Consider the following 21849-nt stretch of genomic DNA (forward strand, 5'->3'; position numbering starts at 1 on the left):
GCCTGGCGCAGCCCCGGCCCCTGCGGCGGACTGCGGTGCTCCGCAGGCCTGAGCAGTCGCTCCGGCTGCGCTCGGGGAGTGAGCCAGGTGAGCCGCCCAGGAAGGCTGGGCGGAGGCGGGAGCGGGGATGCTTTTCTATCCCTGCGTCCTGGATCACCTTTTCTTCGGCCCAAATCCGGAGGGTGGGAAGAGGGGTGTAGATGGGAGAGGGAAGCGGGCAGGAGAAAACCGGGGTTGGGAGAAAGACGGTCCCTTTTGGAAAGAGGCGCGTATACCCGAGTGTCTGCGTGTGTGTGTGTGCGTGTGCGTGCGTGTGTGTGGTGTATTTTGGCCTGGTGCGGGCTGCACGGTTGCTGGTTGTTTCTGTGTACCTGCGAGCATGTGCCTGTTTGTTCCTTGGAGTCAGAGCTCAATTCTGCGCCCGCAGGGTGTACAGGTATGTGCCAGCCTGGGTTTGGACCTTGGGGCTTGATGATCATTGCGTCTTTGCCTTCACCACTGTGGGTCATTCTACATTTGCGTTTCCGTGCATGGTTCATTTTTGTTTCTGAGAGTAAATTCCTGGAGGAGTTACTAAAGCTTGCCTGTTCTCACCTGGATACTAACATTGAGGCCCGCCCCCTTCTCTCGGCAGCCTGGGGCCCAGGCCTGGGCCACCATGGCACTGCCTGCATGGCCAGCTACCCTCCCGCACACACTTCTGCTCCTGCCGGCCCTTCTGAGCTCAGGTACACCCCTGTTCATCCCTTGGCATGTGTTTATGGGGTCAAGTCCCTGTCTCTCCCCTCCTTGCCTGCATCTTCAGTTTGGGTCCCACTTTAGGCACCAGAACTGGGCTCTCCTCATCCACCTACCAAGCTCCAGCCAGTCCCTGGTGAGAGAACCCAGGTCCCTCTGGAACTGGACCTCACCCGGGTCACAACAGCACTAACCCTCCACCAGCTCTCCCCAGACTCCACTATGTTCTAGGCTGGGGGGAGCTGGCGCCACAAATTGATGGTCAGACCTGGGCAGAGCGGGCACTTCGAGAGAATGAACGCCATGCGTTCACCTGCCGGGTGGCAGGGGGACTTGGCACCCCTCGATTGGCCTGGTACCTGGATGGACAGCTGCAGGAGGCCAGCACCTCAAGACTGCTGAGTGTGGGCAGGGAGGCCTTCTCTGGCGGCACCAGCACTTTCACTGTCACTGCCCAGCGGGCCCAGCATGAACTCAACTGCTCCCTGCAGGACCCAGGCAGTGGCCAGTCAGCCAATGCATCCGTCATCCTCAATGTGCAATGTGAGTGCCCCTTGGGTGGACAGAGAAGAGTTCTCTGCACAGGGACCCCTAACAGCCACCAGGCAGGCAGTTTGCTAGGATGTTTTAACACTTAAGCACTTTGCAAATATTAACTCACTTTATTCTCACAACAATCCTATGAGTTAGTTACTATTGTCCCCATTTTATAAATCAGAAAACTGAGGCACAGAGAAGTTAAGCAATCTGCCCGGGTCATAGAGCTGGTAAGTAGCCGAGTCAGGATTCTGGACATTTGGTTCTAGTGTTTATGCCCTTATGAAATGCTACCTCTGCCAGCCATCCTTTTTCCTGGTGCCCCCTAAGGAGAGGTCCAGGCCCCTGGCTCCCTTCTGGGTTTGGGAAGAAAGGGCAAGGCAAGCAAGGGGCTGTGGTGGGAACATAGTGGTCTCTGCTTTGCACCAGTTAAGCCGGAGATTGCTCAGGTTGGGGCCAAGTACCAGGAAGCTCAGGGCCCGGGCCTTCTGGTCATCCTCTTTGCCCTCGTGCGTGCCAACCCGCCTGCCAACGTGACCTGGATCGACCAGGATGGGCCAGTGACTGTCAACACCTCGGACTTCCTGGTGCTGGATGCCCAGAACTACCCCTGGCTCACCAACCACACCGTGCAGCTGCAGCTCCGCAGCCTGCCACACAACCTCTCAGTGGTGGCCACAAACGACGTGGGTGTCACCAGTTCCTCGCTTCCAGCCCCAGGTGAGCACTGCCAGCCATGGGCCCAGCAGAGCCTCAGGTGGGTGTAGGGTCATGGTACAGAAATGGGAAGACTTGTCTTTTGGGTAAGTTCTCATGAAAGCTGTCCCCAGCCACCTTGGGCAAAGAGGACAGAGTAGGGACCTGTGGTGTCTCCAAGTCAGGGGTCATGCCCACTTGGAACTAACCAGAGGACCACCTGCAGGGCTCCTGGCCACCCGGGTGGAAGTGCCACTGCTGGGCATCGTTGTGGCTGGAGGGCTTGCCCTAGGCACCCTGGTGGGGTTCAGCACTTTGGTGGCCTGCCTGGTCTGCAGGAAAGAGAAGAAGACCAAAGGTAAGGCCAAAGCAAGGCAGGTACAGAGGATGCTGGGAGCATGGAGATGAGGTCAGGGGTTGGGGGGGAGGGCACGGGCAGGACTGGAGCTGGGCAGGTCTCTAACAAGTGGTAGGACAGGTCTTCCTGGGTGTGGCTATGGTTTAGACACATACGTCCCAGGGAGCGCGCTGGGCACTGAGAACCCAGTCTGGTCATCTGAGAGGCCCCTTGCCTGAGGGACCTGGGCCTGAGAGGGCAGGAGGCAGAGCCCAGAGCGGGTGGGCGCACTGAGACAGTGCTGTGGTTTCTCTCTCCTCAGGCCCCTCCCGGCGCCCATCCCTGATCTCTAGGTAACTCTCCTGGGGCTGCGTGGAGGGGCCACATGGAGAGGCGGCATGGGGACAGGCGGGATCCTGGGCTTTCTGGTGGCTCTGGAATGGCCTCCAAGCAGGAATGTGTGCCCACTGGTGCCAGGGCCCATCCGGGCCTTTGTCCTCCTGTAGTGACTCCAACAACCTGAAAGTCAGCAACGTGCGCCTGCCGCGCGAGAACATGTCCCTCCCGTCCAACCTTCAGCTCAATGACCTCGCTCCAGGCTGCAGAGGTACACCCAGCAAGCTGTTTGCCCCAGCTTTATCTTCAGAGGTGCTTCTGAGAAAAAAAAAGACGCTGGACCTTAGGAGGCCTAGGCCCCATCGGGCACATGCCTCATCCCGGGCACCACCCCCTCTGCCACCCCACAGGGAAACCAGCGGACCGGCAGATGGCTCAGGACAACAGCCGGCCAGACCTTCTGGACCCGGAGCCTGGTGGCCTCCTCACCAGCCGAGGTAGGGAAAGTGGCCGCTGCCCTGCTCCCTTGCCCTCCCATGTGTGCCAAAGGCCCATAAGTCCCCAAGAGCAGAGAGTGGTCTCCCATCTTCCAAGAAATGAGGGTGACTGAGTCTCCTGGGATCTCTGACCCCACAGGTTTCATCCGCCTTCCAATGCTGGGCTACATTTACCGGGTGTCCAGTGTGAGCAGTGATGAAATCTGGCTCTGAGATGTGGCCAAGACAGAGGGTACCTTCTTGGCCCCTGGGCATCTTCCTGGTCCTCGTCCAAGGCATCCTCTGCCTGGCCATGTTGCCAATGGGAAGAGGCCATGCCTCTGCCACTCTTGCTTGCCTGGGGGCATGGTGTTCTTGGCCAGGCTGCTGGCTGGACCTGGACCTGTTCTGACTCCAGTTGGGGGCCTGCATGACTGCCTGGGCCCAGGTGTGCCTGGAGGTCAGCCAGCATCTAAGTGTGGCATGGCCCTGCCGGCTTGGGCCAGCTCTGCCCCGCACCAGTGCTCCTCAGCACCATGTATAGCAGGCATGGGGCATGCCTGGTTGGGGGGCGGGGGGCCCTGCACGTCCTGGATTTCCTTCACATGCTATGCAGCTTTGTTCCCTCAGGGAAAATTTAGGACCCTGCTAGCTCTACAGAACCAGCCTGCCCTTTCCATACGAACCCACCCCTGATCCAGGGGTGCTGGCGAAGCACAGACTAGTCCTTTTTGCTGCATCTCTCTGCCCCTCTGTGCCCACCCCCTCTTGGGTATCATAGGTTATACGCTGGATGTTCTTCACTGGGCATTAGACTTCCCCACTGGCCTGGGCCCTAGTGGTGTCAGAGCCTGGTTTTAGCACAAGTCAGGAGACGATAGGGAGTTGAGAAGTCTGGTGCCTCCAGTACTGCATGTAGCCATGCCTTGTTTTCTTACAGGGGTAGCACTTTAAGCACATCTCCTGGGAAGGGAGTGACTGGGCCCCTGGGCCCTGCCTGTGGCTTTCCCAAGTTTGGCCTTTTTATGATTCACTGTGAGTGCCCTGAGCCCTTGGGGTTGACGGGTTTCTGCTCAAAATATCTCCCCCTTCCGTGGGAGCCTAGCCCTGACCTCCCCATCAGCAAGAAACTGTTCTTGTCCCATCCTCCATTCTTTAGGGGATGGTCACAGTAGCACATAATTTGACAGTGCTGGAAACCTTAGGGAGACATGGGAAAGGAGGGGAGATCATGTATCCCAGAAGAACCTAAGTTCACTGTTGAAAAGCAACAGATTGCAAATCAATAGCATGCAAAGTATATTTGTCCCTTGTTGATACCTTTATAATTTTTCTTGATACTGCCAAGGACAGTGCTGAGCACACAGTAGGTTCAATAAACTTGACTGAGTGAATGTTACATGTCTGTTTCATTCCTTCAAAAAAAAATTTTTTTTTAATTCTCCATTTATCTCTGCTCTAATCTTTATTTCCTTCCTTCCACTAGCTTTGAGTTTAGTTTGTTCTAATTCCTCGGGTTGTAAAGCCAGACTGAGTACTTAAATTTACTGCTTTATTTGGCTGTGCCTGGTCTTACGGAGGAGCCTGGTAGTCTGCAGTCCATGGGGTCTCTAAGAGTCTGGCACGACTGAGCGACTTCACTTTCACTTTTCACTTTCATGCATTGGAGAAGGAAATGGCAACCCACTCCAGTGTTCTTGCCTAGAGAATCCCAGGGACGGGGGAGCCTGGTGGGCTGCCGTCTCTCAGGTCGCACAGAGTCAGACATGACTGAAGCGACAGCAGCAGCAGCAGCAGCAGCAGCCACTGGACCACAAGGGAAGTCCCTTGAGTACTTTTTTAATGTAAGCATTTATAACTATGAATTGCCTCTGAGCACTGCTTTTGCTGTAGCATGTAAGTTTTGGAATGTTGTGTTTTTGTTCTCACTTATCTCTAAGTATTTTCCAATTTCCCTTGATTTTTTTGCCCCATTAGGTGAGCATCGTTTAACTTCTGCAGAATTTTTCAGTTTTCCTTGTTATTTCTAACTGCTCTTCGTGGTGGTCTGAGAAAGCACTTTGTGTGCTGTCTACCTTTTACAACCTGTTGAGAATTTGTGCCCTAACACATGTTCCATCCTGGAACATGTCCTACGTGCACTTAGGTGCATTCTCTGCTGTTGGCTAGAGTTCTGTTTATGTCTATTAGAACTAGTTGGTTTATTGTGCAGTTCAGGCTATTTCCTTACTTATCTTCAGTCTGGGTGTTCTATCCCTTATTGAGAGTGTCTTGCTATTATTGTAAAACTCTTTCTCCCTTCAGTTGTCAACTTCACCTCATATATTCTTAGAGTCTGTTATTAGGTGTGTAAATGTTTATAATTGTATCTTCTTGCTGTATTGTATGTTCCTACTTTATTTCATGGATGTGGTATTTCCTCATCTCTCTTTGACAGTGGTTCTCAAATTTGTCTGCATATTGAAATAATCTGAGGAGCTTAAAAAAGGCTGTGATTTTATTAGTCTGGTGTATTGTCTGGGAGAGGAAACTTATCTTTAGAAGATCTCCAGTTGATTCTAATATGCAACCAAATTTAAGAACTACTTCTCTATGAATATAATAATTAAAAAAATTTAGTTTCTCTGATTTTCTTTGCTATATTTTGGCCTTTTTCTGGGTTTCTTCAAATGCCTAGAGACTGTACATTCCTGTTTAAGAATGAGCGCTGCAAGCATGCCTCTGTGTATACACACAGACACATATATACACACAAGGGGAGGCACCCCAGCGCTGAACACAAGTTGATGGGTAGGTAGGGGGACCGAGACATTTGCTTAGATTACCCCATCAATATCTTTAGGTCTTTTCTCTTAGGCTGCTTGGGACTCTTCCAATATCCTGCTTTGGAGGGATAAGCCTGGAAGAGGGCTGAGAGCGTCACCACTCATTCCTCTATTTTATCCTCTTATTTTAAATGTGGCCCCTTATTCCTGTCCTCAGAGTTGCTTAATATTCTCATGGCCATTATCCACCCAGCTGCTCAAGCCCAAAAACTTGCAAGTCGTCCTTGATTTCTTCTCTTCCATGCCCCACATCCACTCTATCACCAAGTTCTGTTGGTTCCACCTCTGCTGGTTATCTCTCTGTTTTCTTACCCCACACCCTCCCTTCTGTACTCTATGCTGACCAGTTTTCCAGATTCCCTTGCCAGCTGTTAATTTCTGCCAGTGGGAAGCACTTGGCAAAGCAGGAGAGGGTGGGAGAAAGGAGGGTGGCTGTGTCCTGGGAAGAGGGGCTGTGGGCCTGCTCGGCAGTCCTGACCCCAGTGGCAACTCTCATTTCCAACCCCCGCAGTGCATGCTAAACCCTTGTTCCTTCAGCACCCTCCATTCTCCCTTTTGTTTCTTCAGGCACTTTTGTAACCAGTTGCCCGTGTTTACCATCCTTTGTTAGGATTTGTCTTCCTGAGTAGAATTTAGCTGATATAACCTTCAGAAAACTTCCCCAATCTGTCCACCTCTACCACTGCCACCCTACTCCAAGACCCCATCCTCTTTCACCTGGGTGGCTGCAGTAGCTAGGCTCCCTGAGACCACAGCTGGACAGTCTGGGGCCAGACAGGCAGGCAGCACTACTTGGTGGGAGACTCCCAGGAAAAATAGGTTCTGGGAGAAAAATGTTTGCCCTCTACTGCCAACCCTGAAGGATTGGGGTTTGATTTTATTTCTGAAGGTGGATTTGCTTAAACTGCAAGTCACTGAATGCCTCTAGGCCGAGTTTCTCATCTCTGCCTACGGTCAGTCTGCCTTCTCTCTTCTGTGTTAAAGGACAGCAGGGTAACCTGAAAGATAAGAGCATTTTATTTGTAAAACCTTTGCCGATTGACTTTGAGCATGAAAGAAAATAATCCTATTGCTATCTCAAAAAGAACATCTTTTCAGCCTTCCTCCCATCCTGAGCATCCTGGGGCCCCAGGAATTCCAGTGCTTCTAGCTCAAATCCCCACAGTGGTGTCAATGCGTACTTCCCGTGTGAAGGAGCCCTGAAACAGGCACTAGCCATTTGATGACCGCGAGCAGTGCTCTCTGGCAGAAACCGTAGTAGCACGTGCGCCATGCCCGAGTCAGTGTGAGGCAGGCAAGGCTGCCAGGAGGCTGACGCTGACCCCTCCTCAGCTGGGGCAGAGGAGCTGGCACAGCCGTGAAGCAGCCACATGGGAGGTGTCTCAGCTGAAGGTTAACGTCTCGGCATCTCCAGCCTGGGAGTTGGAATTGGATGGAGGGGTGAATGCTGTCTTGCCTTCAGCTAGAGCTTTAAAATGCTGTGAGGAGAAAGGAGAGGGAATATGGAGGATTTGGGGATATGCTAGTTATGACACCTTTTAAGAACTAACCTCTGCATAGGGCTTCCCAGGTGACTCTAGTGGTAAAGAACCTGCCTGCCAATGCAGGAGATGTAAGAGACATGGGTTTGATCCCTGGGTCGGGAAGATCCCCTGGAAGAGGGCATAGCAACCCATCTAGTATTCTTGCCTGGAGAACCCCATAGCCAGAGGAGCCTTGTGGGCTACAGTCCATGGGGTCGCAAAGAGCTGGACACAACTAAAGCAACTTAGCACATACAACCTCTTTACAACTCTTTAAGCTCCATTCTTCTCCCAATTCTACTTCTAAAACAATTCCTTGGTATTGTCTTTGAAAAGTAGCTAGAAATGTGCCCTGCCTCCTTCAAACATGAACCCCCTTTTTCCTATGCTTCCTGCTTCCATTCATTAGGCCACTTAATTCTGTAAGACTGAGTGTCCACTGTAGATCCTCACCTACCCTAAGGCCCACATGGGTTCTATTTCCCCTTCCTTTACAAGCCCCATCCCTGCCTGCTTCACAGTTCCCTCCGTTACGGGGAGGGCAATGATAACTCCAGGCAGAGACCTCCTCCATTGTCACAGGCAGAATCACAGCAGGTTGAGGACACTGGCGGCAGCAGTCACTACAGCTGAAGTCAATCTCTAGTGCTGGTCTTACCTGTGAGTTCTTGAATTCCGAGTAGAGGGAAAAGAGCAGATGGAGGGACTGAATTCGACTCTTGTAGACAGGGATGTCTAGGATAGCTGAAATCGAGAACTCCCATGAGCAGAAACAAAAATCTGGGAATATGGGGCATTTCTGTTTAGGTGGCTAGTCCCTTCCCAGATGGAATGTGTTACTGTAACTCTAGGGGTTAAATACCCAGCAGGTAGTCACAAAAACCCAAACACCACCCTCAAGTGCTGCCAAACAGCATAACTGGCTTAAAGAAAAGGCTGTAATTCAGAGTAAAAAAGCCTTTTCAACAGCCCACAGTGAATTTATCCAAAGACGGGGCGGCCAAGAAAGGGACGGGAGGGCTTACCACAGATCATATCAATGTACTCTGCCAGGCTGCAATCAATCTCTGCTGTGGGCAGGCTCACCTAGGAGAGGCACGGGACAGACCCAAATCAAAGGCTGACATTTCAGCGGTCCTAGCATCATTCCCTTTATCTGAAGGAAAAGAGCTCCGAGCATAAGGGGTGTGATGGGCTGAATTGTGTCCTCCTCAAATTTATATGCTAAAGTCTTGACCCCAAGTGTGTCAGGTGGTGTATTTGGAGATACTGTCATAAAAGAGATGAGTTAAAATGAGGCCATTAGGATGAGCCCTAATCCAGAGCGACTGGAACCCTTATAAAAGGAAATCAGGACACAGACACACAGAGAGGAAGGCCACATGGAGACACAGGGAGGAGACGGCCAAGGGGAGAGGCTCTGGAAGAACTCAGCGCTGTGGACAGTTTGATGTCCAACTTCCAGTGGTGTGAAAAAATAAATTTCTTTTGCTTAAGCCACCCAGTCTGTGGTACTGTGTTACGGCAGCCTGAGCAATAATACAATTTTTTTTTTTTCCTGATCAGTAAAATGGAATTGGTTATACTCATTAACCACTGAAATAGCAGAAGATATAATAGGGCTAAAATATTTTATAAGTAAAATACACTGCCATGCAGTCTTCCTGTATTTGTGAAGAAGAAACTGGACCCAGGTTATGGGCAAGTATTTATAGTTACTTGGAGTTACAAGGCCTAATGGTCCTTGGACACCACAGGAACAGAAAAAGTGACATGATATCTCAGATGACAGGCTCCAGATCAAAACCAGTTCATACTGTACGTTTAAAAACCATTAGCATCTTAAAAACTTTTTGTTCTCTTTTTATAAAAATCAGGGTGTAATTTTATAAAAATCAGCTTCTGCAATTTCCTTTTTCCAACATATAATTGATACTTCTCTGTATCAGAGCAAAATAAGGCCAAATGATTCCTCAGGTGAGTATTTCACTGACTGGATGTACCACAATCTATCTATTCAGTTCCCTAGTCAGACATTTTTTCCTCAGCTACAGCTTTAAAATGCTGTGATAAAAGAGATTGTTTTCAAATTCTTTGCTTTTTTACAGTAATTTCTCAATAAACATATACCCCCCCAAAACTGTCTTCATTAGCTTACATTTTAGTAGAGAGAAACAAAAAACAAAATAAGGTATATACTACGTCAGAAGGTAAGTACTATGGAGAAAAAGCAGGTAAAGAGCTTGGGGAACATGGGGTAGCAGTTTTAAATACCATGACCAGGAAGGATCTGTTACCATCTTTGCTCAATTTTCTTGATATGTAAGAGCTCTTTGGGCTTCCCTGGTGGCTCCGCGGTAAAGAATCTGCCTGCGATGCAGAAGCCTCAGGAGACGCAGGTTCGATCTCTTAGCACACATGCAAAAGCTCTTTGCTTGGATAGTAATGTTGTCACATATATATGTAAGTAACTTCTTGATCCATCACTTGTTTTTTCAGCCATGCCATTCAGGAGCTTAGTTTCTGGGACAGGGATTGAACCTGGCCTTTGGGAGTGAAAGTGTGAAGCCCTAACCACTGGACAGCCAGGGAGTTCCCAGTCCATCATATTTTAAACTTTGTTTATGGTAACTATTAGAATTTTTTATTTGTATGAGTCTATAAACTGTCACATTTTCCACATGACTTTTAAGATTCTTATTACACAAAGAAATACTTCACCATCCCAACAGTAGTAAGTATTGGGTTGGCCAAAAGATTTGTTTGGGTTTTCCCATAACATCATACAGGAAAACCCGAACGAACCTTTTGGACAACTGAATATTTCTCCTATATAAAAAAAATGGTACTTGTAATAGCTTTATTTTTACTTCATTGTTTAACTCATTTGGAATTCACGTATGCATATGGTTGGGGCTTTCCTGGTGGCTCAGTGGTAAAGAATCTGCCTGCAATGCAGAGACTCAGGTTCAATCCCTGGGTCAGGAAGATCCCCTGGAGGAGAGCATGGCAAGCCACTCTAGTACTCTTGCCTGGAGAATCCCCACGGACAGAGGACCCTGGCAGGCTACAGTCCATGAGGTCTCACGGAGTCTGACACAACTAAAGCAACTAAGCAGCGGCAGCAGCATGCATATGGCTGAGGCATAGATCTATTTTTCTCAAGTGACTGGTCAGTAATCTCATCACAACCCATTCTACCTGTAATCATTTAACCATCTTTCTTGGGCATGCTTGATGGTCCAGTGGTTAAAATTCTGTTTCTACTGCAGGGGGTGTGGGTTTGATCCCTGGTGGGGGAACTAAGGTCTTCATGCTCTGAGGCATGGCCAAAAAAAAGAGTAAAATAACCATCTTTCTTATACAGCAAATTTCCACATTTATGTGGGTTTTTTCTGCGTTGTCTATGTGCTGCTGATCTAGCTCTATTCCTAACCAGAACATTATTATTTACTATAGCTCTATAATTTTCTACTGTCTGATAGGGCAAATCCTCCATCATTTTTTCCCTGAAATTTTAATTAGACTTGAAAGTTGACTCTCTCAGATAACCTTTGTTACAAACATTTCAATTTCTAGAAAACAATGCAGTTGAAATCCGAACTGCAAGGGCAGCCCACTGCATGGCGCACTGGGGCAAGTGCTGGTGCCTCCCAGGAGCGTGGTTTGACTCCTCGTTCACTGCGACCTAGTGCTGCCCTCCACTCAAGGTGTATAATTTGCTTCGAAAAGGTCTTGACAGTTTATGAAATATATTCCTGGGCACTTTTTAAAAATTTAGGATCATTAGGAATGGGACATCAGCTACTCAAAACAGGACATATGCCTCTGTGGAAAGGGTAAGTCCACAGTGGTAATACTTTAGGTACATACATTCACCAAAAGTTACGTGTTCAAAGCAATAGTATAATAATATTACAGAGTAATTTATAACAGCTCAAATCTGTAAACTACTCAATGGCTATCACAGAATGGATAAATAAATTGTCCTATATTCAAACAATGGAATACCATAATTAGAATAAATGTATAACCACAATCTAAGAAACAATATGGATAAACCTCTACATTGATGAACAATACAGATAAGCAAATAAACAAGACACAAAGGAACATGATTAGATTTAGATAAAATACAAAACAGGCAAACCTAATCTGTGCTGTTAGAAGTCAGGATGGTAGTTAAGTTGGGAGATAGAAGCCTGAGGGGGCTTCCAGGATGCCAGCAGTGTTCTGGTTTTTTTGATCTGATGTGTTGGCTACACAAAGGTATTTGGTTGGTGAAAATTGATCAACACTTAACGTGTTTGTTTCCAATTTTATATTATACATAAATTTAAAAGTTAATGATAATAGTAATACAAGAAGAGAGAAACTATGGTCCCTAGAATGAATGCCACACTTTCTAAGCTCCTGCTACCTTCCACTCACCTTTCCCAAAAGTTCTTCAAACTCTGGAGACCACTCCTGCATCAGTGTGTCAATATCGGGCATAGGCCTAGAATTATAGCAGCAAGGGTGAACAGAAAACATGGGCTGGTATCAGCAATCTTTGCATCAGGATATTCTAGGCTGAAGGGAGGTTCTCAGCCTGGGCACATTAGGATTTCAAGAGAACACAGACTGAGTGGGCCACACTTACCCAAGACCTAGGGTTTGGAGAAGCTGGCTAAGTAAAAATACCAGGTAAACCATAATCTTTATGTCTGCAATCTTAGCCAGTAGCAGCCAGGATCCATAGGTCCTGACGTTGATATATTTCAAATGTGTCCCAATCTTGGCACCTCCTCCTCAGAAGCAATGACTTCCTAGGTGGTGAAGATTACCATGGGTTACTATGGTGAAGAATGTGCTATTTCTTACCTGGTATAGTGCACAGTTGCAGGGGGCTTGGAACGGTGTAACTCAGAGATGCTCTCAATCCATGTGTCAATGGCTTTGGGATTCTTTTCTGCATCTTCCAGGCTCTTTACTTTCATATGTTGCTAGAAAAACAACAGGAAAGCCAGACTGACGGCAATAATGAGCTTCACAGAGAAGCTCATCATATGCTGCTATTTCATATTCGAGGTAACTGATGAAAAGGGAAGCTTGCCAGTAGCCAAATGAAGATTATAGAAAACCCTGTTAAAGTCTTCTGGAGCCAGGGGAAAGGGGCAAGTCAACAGGATAGGAATGATCACAATGAGAGACCATTTAAACCTAGTAGGATGGCTAGAATAAAAAAGACAATACCAAGTGTTGGTGAGGATGTGGAGAAATTGGAACTCTCATTCATTGCTGATGGGACTATAAATTGATTCAACCACTTTGGAAAAGAGTTTAGCAGTTCCTCAAAATATTAAATAGTTTCCATATGGACCAGTAACCCTACTTTTACCTATACCCAAGACAAATAACAATATATGTCCGTGCAAAAACATGTACCTGTTCCTAGAAGCATAATAGAAGTGGGATTAACAGGTAAATGCATAGATACAGTGTGATATATCCATACAGTGGAGCATTATTCAGCCATAAAAAAGGGAATGCGTAGTGACCAGGGTTTAGGAGCAGGGGGAATGAGGAGAGGAGTGACTACTAATGGGTATAGCGTTTCTTTCTGTTTGTTTTTGTTTCTGTGTTTTGGCTGCACTGAGTAGCTTATAGAATTGTAGTTCTCTGATCAGGGATTGAACCGGGCCCACAGCAGTGCTGAGCCCTAACCACCTAGTGGGGTAATTCCCCACTAGGGAATTACCAAGGGGTTTCTTTTTGGAATATGAAAATGTTCTTAAATAATGGTGATGGTTGCATTAGCTCCGTGAATATACTAAAAATCACTGAACTAAAAAAAATAAATAAATAAAAATAAAAATCACTGAACTGTACAATTTTAAAAGGTGAATTTCACAATAATTACATTATGTTTTAATACAACTGTTATCTAAAAAATAGGGCTGGCTGAAATCATAGCCATCCCTTTTACAGGGAGTAAGTCGACTGTTCAAATATTAGCGAGGCTTCTACTCTCAGCCCCCTTGAGCTGGGGCCTGTGCTAGGCCAGTAGCTTACTGTGATGTTGTGCTGTTTGGAATTCTCTGTTAACCACAGTGAGAGCACTGTAGGGTCTGACTGCTTTGTTGAAGGCTCATCCAATACCAATAGGCCAAGGTTGTCAGGCTTTCCATCAGGACGTGGAACCTGGAAAGGAGAAAGGTAAGAACATGAAAAGGCACACTTGTTTTCAAGAAGCTAAGGAAGAACTTTTCTGGTCATTACTATTACTAGTATTAAAAAGCATGCCTATATATCATGCTGTACCAAAATACTATCTAGAAAAAAAATACATGACCTTAAATATAAAGCTGAAGTTATGGATAATTAGGAGGCAAATATATGACAAATTTTTAACACATAATGAGATAATTATTTACCTATTAGCAATGAGTATAATTTCGAGTTGAGAGCAAGTTAAGAATTCCAGTGAAATGAAGAATATATACTAAGGTAGTTATTGTTAGTCAAGGAAATTAGTTTAACTGTTAGAGTAATAGAGGGGTTAGAAGAAACACCTAAGGAGTCATTTTAGGACGTTCTGACCTTTAAGAATGCATCAATATCCCCAACCGCTGGGATGAAATCAGGAATGAAAGGCTTCAGTTTGTGGTCCAGGTCAATCAACTGTGGTGTATACCTAGGAGATATTGCCATGAGAAGGTGGAGACCGTCAGTGAAACTTATTTTATTATTCAGAATGAGAAAAACCTAAGGGGAATGGTCATGTTTCAGATAAGAGGAAGGCAAGGGCAAGGCAGGGCTAGGGGTTGTGGTGGGAGGTCCTAGTACTCACCTGCTGATGTACTGGAAGAGCTCCTTAACCTCAGCAGAAACTGGCAAATGCTCATAGTCTGCAGGATCGTACGCCCTGGGGAAAGGAAACCACGGCTCAAGGTGGCCAGAGAAGAGTGGGGGTTGCTGAGTCCTGGTTCAGCACAGAGCATGTGACTCTAAACCTAGTTTCTGCTCCACCCACATCTGCCTCTTCTGAGTGGCTTGCAAGGCAACTTTAAAACTGATTATAATCAGCTCTCAGTTATCTCTGACAATGAAGAAAAACAGGTACAGAAAATCCAAAACATAATCTTGAAAAATTTTAGAGTGTAGCAGAAATTGTTTTCCTTTTTTCTTTTTAAATGAAGGGGATAAAGAGAAAAGATAGAATGAGATCTTAATTTCTGACATGAAAATGGTTTGTCTCAAGAAAAAGGAGTTTTTACAAAGATGTTTTTCAGTGTTATTTGTAAAAGTAAAAAATTGGAAACAAATAAAATGTCTAACGCTTGAGAGATAGGTCAAGCTGGACACTGCAGTTATTGAAAGGTACTTGCATTAATACATAAAATGTATACAGTTAAAAGAAATAGTAGAGTGCATATTAATGACTATAATTAAGTAAAATGTAATGAATTGATAGGGCTTCCCAGATGGCTCAATGGGAAAGAATCCACCTGCCAATGCAGGAGATGCAGGTTCGATCCCTGGGTTGAGAAGATCCCCTAGGGAAGGAAATGGCAACCCACCCCAGTGTTCTTTCCTGGAAAATCCTATGGACAGAGGAGCCTGGAGTCCGTGGGGTCACAAAAGAGTTGGACGTGAATGAGTGACTAAACAACCATGAATTGAAAAAGTATATAAGTGACTTGGAAAGTGATTTAAGGTTCTTCTGGGGGAGAGTTGCTTAAGAAAAAAACTAAATAGATTACTTAAAGTTTACCTTTCCCCAGATTATAATTTATGGAAGCAGGATCATGAGGTAAACTGCAAAGCATGAAAAGTCAGGCTGCTATTAAACACTTGCCTAATTTACTTAGTGTCTACCTGCATGTGAATAATTAAAATGTAACTATTTTTATTTTTATTAAACTACTTCATTGAATAAGTGGTGCATGCACATGATAGGAAATAAAAGGTACAAAATGTATACAGTGGAAAGTTATGCTCCCCTCCCAAGAGTAATCAGTATTATGAGTTCCTAGTGTTGCCTAGAGACAGCTTATGTAGTATCTGTTTGATACACATGCTAGCACAACACAAAGACTTCTATACCTTTTTAAAATGTAACAATGTCCCTTGAAGATTGTTCTTTACCACCACATAATTATCTTCTCTTCCCTAAAATGTGAACTCCCTGGAGTCAGAGACCATCAGATAAATTGACTCAGCAAATCCTCATGAAATCCCTGAGCCCACAGATGTTTCAAACAGTGCAAGTGACATCATAGTGACATCACAGGACTCAGGCAGTGGAGCCAGAGAAGAAGGAACACTCATTATGTTGGGTTTCTGAGCATCTGATAACCCTAGAGAAGATCAAAAGAGCTGCTAGAAGTTCACTTCTCACTGACATCCTCCTGTCCAATGTTTGGAAGGAAGAGTTTCCTCCTTTGCAAGGGTGCTCTCCTTACCCTTCCAAAGGGGCCCCATGCTCTTCATCATCATCATCAGAATCAGTTTCAGATGAGTCATCATCGTCGTCATCATCATCATTCTCACTAAAGCCCCGCTGAGGCGTCAGCTGTGAGGTCTTCTTCTTCTCCTGAGACAAAGCAGGGTAGGCATAGAAAGCTCCCGGTTAGGAGAAATTGGGGAGAAGGAAATTGCAACCCACTCCAGTATTCTTGCCCGGAAAATCCCATTGACAGAGGAGCCTGGTGGGCTACAGTCCACAGGGTCACAAGAGGCAGACACGACTTGCTGACTAAACCACCACCACCAGCAGTGTACTTTTGCCCAGTTCTCACCTAGCGCTGTAACAAGAACCCTCCCACTTGGCACCAATTCACTGGAAAGAGAAGGAAGCCCTCCCCAGAAGGGCCCCAAGAACCTTCTTCGCTCCTTCTTAGCTACTGAGTCCCCACTTTCTATAACCATAGTCATCTGTGTGTGGCTTGGGTATACTTTATTCAGTACATCTCTCTTTTACCTCTCACTTAGGAGATCCTGAGAACTCTGCATAAACTTTATCCAGTCAGCTTCAGCTCTAAAACTGAGGGACTTCTGAAGAAGAACGCACTTCTTCTGAAGAAGAACTCTAAATAGTTATTTTGGGAGGAAATAGGGGGAAGATGAAGTGGGGAAGACACATTTTAGGGGATCTTAATACTCACAAAGATCACAGGGAGGAAACCTAGTATTTAATTTGCAAGACTGCCCAGGGGAAGCTGGTTATAACCAAGGAAGAAAAATCGTACTCAACCCTGTGCCTGGATTCTGTCCAGCAGTTCCAGAGACTGTGCATTTTCCTTTGCATTCAATGGGTATCTGACCTACTCATGGTCTCCCTTCCTTCCCCAACAAGTTAAATAAAATAACTGTACCTTATATCTCAAGATAGTCATGTATGGATGTGAGAGTTGGACTACAAAGAAAGCTGCTTTCTTTAAAGAATTGATGCTTTTGAACTGTGGTGTTGGAGAAGACTCTTGAGAGTCCCTTGGACTGCAAGGAGATCAAATCAGTCAGTCCTAAAGGAAATCATCCTGAATATTCATTGGAAGGACTGATGCTGAAGCTGAAACTCCAATACGTTGGCCACCTGATGTGAAGATCTGACTCACTGGAAAAGACCCTGATGCGGGGAAAGACTGAAGGCAGGAGAAGGGGATGACAGAGGATGAGATGGTTGTGTGGCATCACTGACTCGATGGACATGAGTTTGAGCAAGCTTTGGGAGTTTGTGATGGACAGGGAAGCCTGGTGTGCTGCAGTCCATGAGAAGGGGTCTGGTGGTGCTTGGGCTTGCCAGGGCAGTTGGGATGGGGGTCCCTGTCTTTGCCTCTAGGGCCTGGAGCCTGTGGTATGCATTCACTTAGGATCTGAAAGGTGGCCAACTGGCCCCCTTTAAAAATGGGTTTTCAAGCTCAGTTTCCATATGGCTTATACTGAGGTTAAGAGATATTTGGTTCTAGTTTTAAAAATTATTTAACAATTCTTTTAAAGTGGCTTCTGACATATAAAACTGTGACATATTATAGGACATCTTAAAAAAAAAAAAACTTTTGGTTACATTTTCCTCTAAGCATAACACAGATTTATTATACATCAACAAAAATGTATTTTTATTTTATTTTATTTTTAAACTTTACATAATTGTATTAGTTTTGCCAAATATCAAAATGAATCCGCCACAGGTATACATGTGGACAAAAATGTATTTTAACTAATATGTAACATATGGTATAGATGACAGTTGCAGAAATTGTCTTACTGGTATACAGTTGGTAAGGATCTCCCATAGTGTTCTTTACTAATTCAAAATCTGCCCAAATTATTCTTGGGTCACATGGGAAGCAGTCTGGCAAGGGAAGATTTTTAAGAATATTGTCAGCTTAAAGATTATTCAAAAGTGGATCCTTTTTACTGATTCTGGGTGTATATTAAATTGGAAAGATAAATGAGCCTTTAATATTGACTATATCATGTGAAGATGAAAAATTCAGGATGAATACACAAAATTAGGAGGTCAATTTAGGAAAATTGTTCACTTTTGTCTGCTTCTTCAAAGTAGTGCTTTGCAAAATCTCTGACCTAAGGCAGAAGACTTTATATACCAGACAAAAGGCCAAAAAATTACTTTGTAGGTGAGATGTCAAACAGCACATAGTCACAAAGCAGAGCTATTTCAAAACATTACATTTTAGACTTCCTACGAAATCCATCTCTCTCACTGTAGCTTTCTGCATTACTTCGAATATTCTCCTTCACTTGAGTCCTCAAAACTCCTATTCTTGGAGGATAATTAAAGCATAGGCATTGGACAATGTGCTAAGGCTAACCACAAGGGCTATTAGGCAGTGCACATGTGCAAATTTAAGGCCCCGTCCATCTAGAGCGGAGAAGGCAATGGCAACCCACTCCAGTATTCTTGCCTGGCAAATCCCATGGACGGAGGAGCCTGGTGGGCTGCAGTCCATGGGGTCGCTAGGAGTTGGACACGACTGAGCGACTTCCCTTTCACTTTTCACTTTCATGCATTGGAGAAGGCAATGGCAACCCACTCCAGTGTTCTTGCCTGGAGAATCCCAGGGATGGGGGAGCCTGGTGGGCTGCTGTCTCTGGGGTCGCACATAGTCGGACATGACTGAAGCGACTTAGCAGCAGTAGCAGCCATCTAGAGCTGTAGGCATTTTCTCATCTCTCTTTCAGAAATGGTGATTCTCTTGGTTCATAAAATAACAATAAGTGACATCTGGGCCTTAAGACTTCAAAATTAAAGTCTCTCTTTCACAAAATACTGGCAGTATCACAAGTGTTGACAATGAACAAAGGCCAGGACCAGTCATTTCAAACTTGCTTTATCATAAGAATTACTTGCAGTGCTTGCTCAAATATATTTACATTTTCAGGTTTTTATCTTCAAGAATCCAATTAGGTAGTGCTGGGTGGGGACCGGTCATTTTTTTTTTTTTTTTCCCGTAAGTACCCCAGTTGATTAAAATGACCAGAAAAGTTTCAGAAACCCCGGACTGTGTTATATGAAATTTCTTGCCAAAAAGTCAGCTATAACAATAATCTTTATTCCTGAAGGAGAATCACAGTCTTAAGGCTCTTGGCCGTTGACTGTTCTCCATGAGCTTAAAGACACCTAACCAGCAGTGGTGAGTATTCAAGAAATGTTTGCTACTGAACTCGTGTCACTTTAAATTAGCTACAAAATACACAAAGCAGCAATTTCACAAGAAGTTGTGGATTATACTGCACCTTGTTATTTTCATCTTCATACTCATCACTGCTGTTATCAGCCATAGTCTTGTTAGAAAGATGCGAGGAACAAGGAACTCCTTAGAAGAAAAGTTTTCCCATTAGGTTTTTGTTAAAATGATTTTTAAAGACAGATATTTTTCATTTATAATATTTTATGCTCTAACCATTTTATGGAACTGGATTGATAAGAATAGCTAACTGAAAGATAGGAAACTGAATTCTAGCATGGCTCTGTCAATTCAAGATACACTTACTAAGTATTATTATGCTTAAGGCATTGGGTTAGACATTATATTAATACTAACTGATTATCTGCCATTACACAAATAGCATAAAATCTGCCCTTAGTTTATTGTTGAAATAAAGTCAGTAACGAGTGAAGCAAAAGGAGTGCTGGATTTATAGTCAGAAGACTCAGTTTAAAGGACAACTCTATCACGTGGACAAAACGATTCAACCTCTCTGGGTGTCAGTAGTCCCACCTCTCAATGGGGTCAGTAATATTTGTCACTCAGGATTGTTGCAAGGATCAATCAAAAAAACTTTATGTGGAAGGATAGGACCTAGTTCCTGGTATATAATAGTCACCAATATGAATCTGAATCAGGTTTTTACTTTACAAATTTTGGGTTATTTTTAATAACCAGTGATTTACAATTGCAAAACAAAAAACAACCATTTCTCTTCTTTCCTCTTAATGCCTCTCTTACCTTTGTGTTTCGTGGTTGGAGTATAAATACTTGCAACCTCTTCAGAGTCGTTAATCTCTAGACGCTCATCATACGTCTGGTTTTCAACAATCTTGGTCTAAGCAAAAGGAAGTATGACTACATAGCTTCTATCATGGGACATTAAGCAGTCTTTGGAGAGGTGGATTCCAAACCAGCAATGGTTCCTCTTCCTTACCCAAGACATCAGTTTTACCTGAAACGTTTACCCCCCAGGTGGCTTAGACCTGCCAATGCAGGAGACACAGGTTCGATCCCTGGGTCAGGAAGCTCCCCTAGAGGAAGGCATGGCAACCCACTCCAGTATTCTTGCCTGGAGAATCCCATGGACAGAAAAGCCAGGCGGGCTACAGTCCATGGGGTCGCAAAGAGTCGGACACGAGTGAGCGACTAACACTTCCACTTCACCCCCCACTCAAAGTTTCCTTCAGGCTTCTTGGCCCCAGGTCACACAGTTAAGTCATTTTTCTGCAGCTCTTATTTAGGGACTGCTGGCAGGCTGCCTGGGGAACCAGGGAATCGAGGAGAGAAACGACAGCCAGTGTCTGCAGCAGGTACCCAAAGCTGCTAAGATACGCGCGCGAGGGCAATACAGCATCCCTCTGTAGATAATGGCTCTCTCCTCGGGTTCGGTCAGTGTCCCAGTGCTGCCAGCGTTTCTCAGGGGAGGCTGTGGAGGTTCTAGAAAAAGTTCTGTCTCTCGGGTTACCTGGCGGGGTGGGGGAGGGGCGTTCCGCAAAGCGAGGGTAAACTCGGCTCTTGGTCCCATCCAATAATCCTGAAAGCCATCACCCTTATCCGCACCATCCCACCCTCGTCTTGTAGGTCGGATCCCACTTAAGTTTGTCGGGGGGTAAATGAAACAAAGATTGGCGACGGCGTGAAGGAAGAGGGGAGAGAATATTTGTCAAGAAGACGGGAAAAGGTTTAAGAGGTTGGGAAGAGGGAACGGGAGTCCTTCCTATTCCTCTTGGGAGGGAGAACGAGTACGAATTACCTGTAGCCCCTCTGAATCCGTCTCGTCTATATGGAAAGAACCCCAGCCTAGGACTGGGGTTTCACTCCAATCTGAGGCCTGGCCACTTCTACTTAGAAGACAGCCACGGCTTCTACACGGATCAACTAGCCTGTTATCAGTTGCTAAGGGAAAAAAAAAAGGAAAAATCGCGAGACTTTCCTCCACTCTCGTGAGATCCTCTCCACTCCAGCGCGTTACGTCTCTTCCAGCGAAGGCTCAAAGGAATCAGATCCAGAGGGGCTCGGATCCTGTTTGGCTAGTTTCAAGAAATACGTCTGTGGCGGCATCTAGCGTCGGGGAGCGGCAAAGCTGACGGCTGAATTTCGGTTCGTCTAGAGAGAAGGCAATGGCATCCCACTCCAGTACTCTTGCCTGGAAAATCCCATGGACGGGGGAGCCTGGTAGGCTGCAGTCCATGGGGTCGCGAAGAGTCGGACACGACTGAGCGACTTCACTTTCACTTTTCACTTTCATGCATTGGAGAAGGAAATGGCAACCCACTCCAGTGTTCTTGCCTGGAGAATCCCAGGGACAGGGGAGCCTGCTGGGCTGCCGACTATGGGGTCGCACAGAGTCGGACACGACTGAAACGACTTAGCAGCAGAGTTAGCCTTCCCATACGGAAATAAGGTGTGTATTTTCTTCCCAGATCAAGGATCACTGGGCTGCAATTCCTGCTAAATCAGTCCAGACAGACTTTAGGCAAACTCGGAAGTTTGCTTAAATTCCCACACTTTGTACGACCTTTTATAGCCTTTATATTACATTATTGGAGAAGGAAATGGCAACCCACTCAAGTGTTCTTGCCTGGAGAATCCCAGGGACGGGGGAGCCTGGTGGGCTGCCGTCTATGGGGTAGCACAGAGTCAGACCCCACTGAAGTGACTTAG

General features: G+C 45.8%; 2 protein-coding genes and 1 non-coding gene across 10 annotated transcripts; 1 reads left to right on the forward strand and 2 right to left on the reverse strand.

Annotated features, from left to right (window-relative positions):
• Positions 1–51: 51 nt before the first annotated feature.
• Positions 52–4519, forward strand: TMEM25 (transmembrane protein 25). Of its 6 annotated transcripts, none has more exons than XM_024975055.2 (9): positions 52–87; positions 635–728; positions 970–1281; positions 1705–1995; positions 2198–2329; positions 2631–2661; positions 2815–2915; positions 3055–3141; positions 3281–4519. In XM_024975055.2, the coding sequence occupies exons 2-9, from the start codon at positions 659–661 to the stop codon at positions 3352–3354; spliced, it is 1098 nt and encodes a 365-aa protein (XP_024830823.2). In that variant the 5' UTR covers positions 52–87; positions 635–658; the 3' UTR covers positions 3355–4519. The 6 variants fall into 6 exon arrangements, with proteins under 6 accessions (XP_024830823.2, XP_010810725.1, XP_059730570.1 ...); NM_001083639.1 differs by lacking the exon at positions 52–87 and adding an exon at positions 171–436; XM_010812423.3 differs by having other exon boundaries at positions 52–728; positions 953–1281.
• A 2283-nt stretch (positions 4520–6802) lies between these two features.
• Positions 6803–21054, reverse strand: IFT46 (intraflagellar transport 46). 3 transcript variants are annotated; one of them, XR_009490572.1, is made up of 13 exons: positions 20939–21054; positions 19924–20020; positions 19211–19290; positions 15916–16046; positions 14301–14375; positions 14051–14144; positions 13523–13651; positions 12332–12453; positions 11900–11966; positions 8494–8554; positions 8127–8212; positions 7127–7423; positions 6803–6943 (listed from the first exon to the last, which is right to left on the reverse strand). XR_009490572.1 is itself a non-coding variant. In XM_005215916.5 (12 exons), the coding sequence occupies exons 3-12, from the start codon at positions 19253–19255 to the stop codon at positions 6884–6886; spliced, it is 870 nt and encodes a 289-aa protein (XP_005215973.1). In that variant the 5' UTR covers positions 19256–19290; positions 19924–20020; positions 20939–21054; the 3' UTR covers positions 6803–6883.
• MIR2285AK (microRNA mir-2285ak) lies at positions 10212–10287 on the reverse strand. Its single transcript, NR_162226.1, has one exon. It is a non-coding gene; the product is annotated as a microRNA mir-2285ak (primary transcript).
• Positions 21055–21849: the final 795 nt, after the last annotated feature.

The sequence above is a fragment of the Bos taurus genome, chromosome 15 (assembly GCF_002263795.3).
Source record: "Bos taurus isolate L1 Dominette 01449 registration number 42190680 breed Hereford chromosome 15, ARS-UCD2.0, whole genome shotgun sequence".
Classification (NCBI taxonomy): Eukaryota; Metazoa; Chordata; class Mammalia; order Artiodactyla; family Bovidae; genus Bos; species Bos taurus.

Excerpts from the sequence above, each read along its gene's own strand:
- TMEM25 (XM_010812423.3), top strand. The coding sequence starts at position 439 with ATGTGCCAGCCTGGGTTTGGACCTTGGGGCTTGATGATCATTGCGTCT. Across the intron at positions 729-952 it reads GCCGGCCCTTCTGAGCTCAG|ACTCCACTATGTTCTAGGCT; the intron begins GTACACCCCTGT and ends AGCTCTCCCCAG. Across the intron at positions 3,142-3,280 it reads TGGCCTCCTCACCAGCCGAG|GTTTCATCCGCCTTCCAATG; the intron begins GTAGGGAAAGTG and ends CTGACCCCACAG.
- IFT46 (XM_005215916.5), bottom strand. The coding sequence starts at position 19,255 with ATGGCTGATAACAGCAGTGATGAGTATGAAGATGAAAATAACAAG. Across the intron at positions 14,145-14,300 it reads CTCTTCCAGTACATCAGCAG|GTATACACCACAGTTGATTG; the intron begins GTGAGTACTAGG and ends AATATCTCCTAG. Across the intron at positions 6,944-8,126 it reads CGGAATTCAAGAACTCACAG|GTTACCCTGCTGTCCTTTAA; the intron begins GTAAGACCAGCA and ends CTTATCTTTCAG.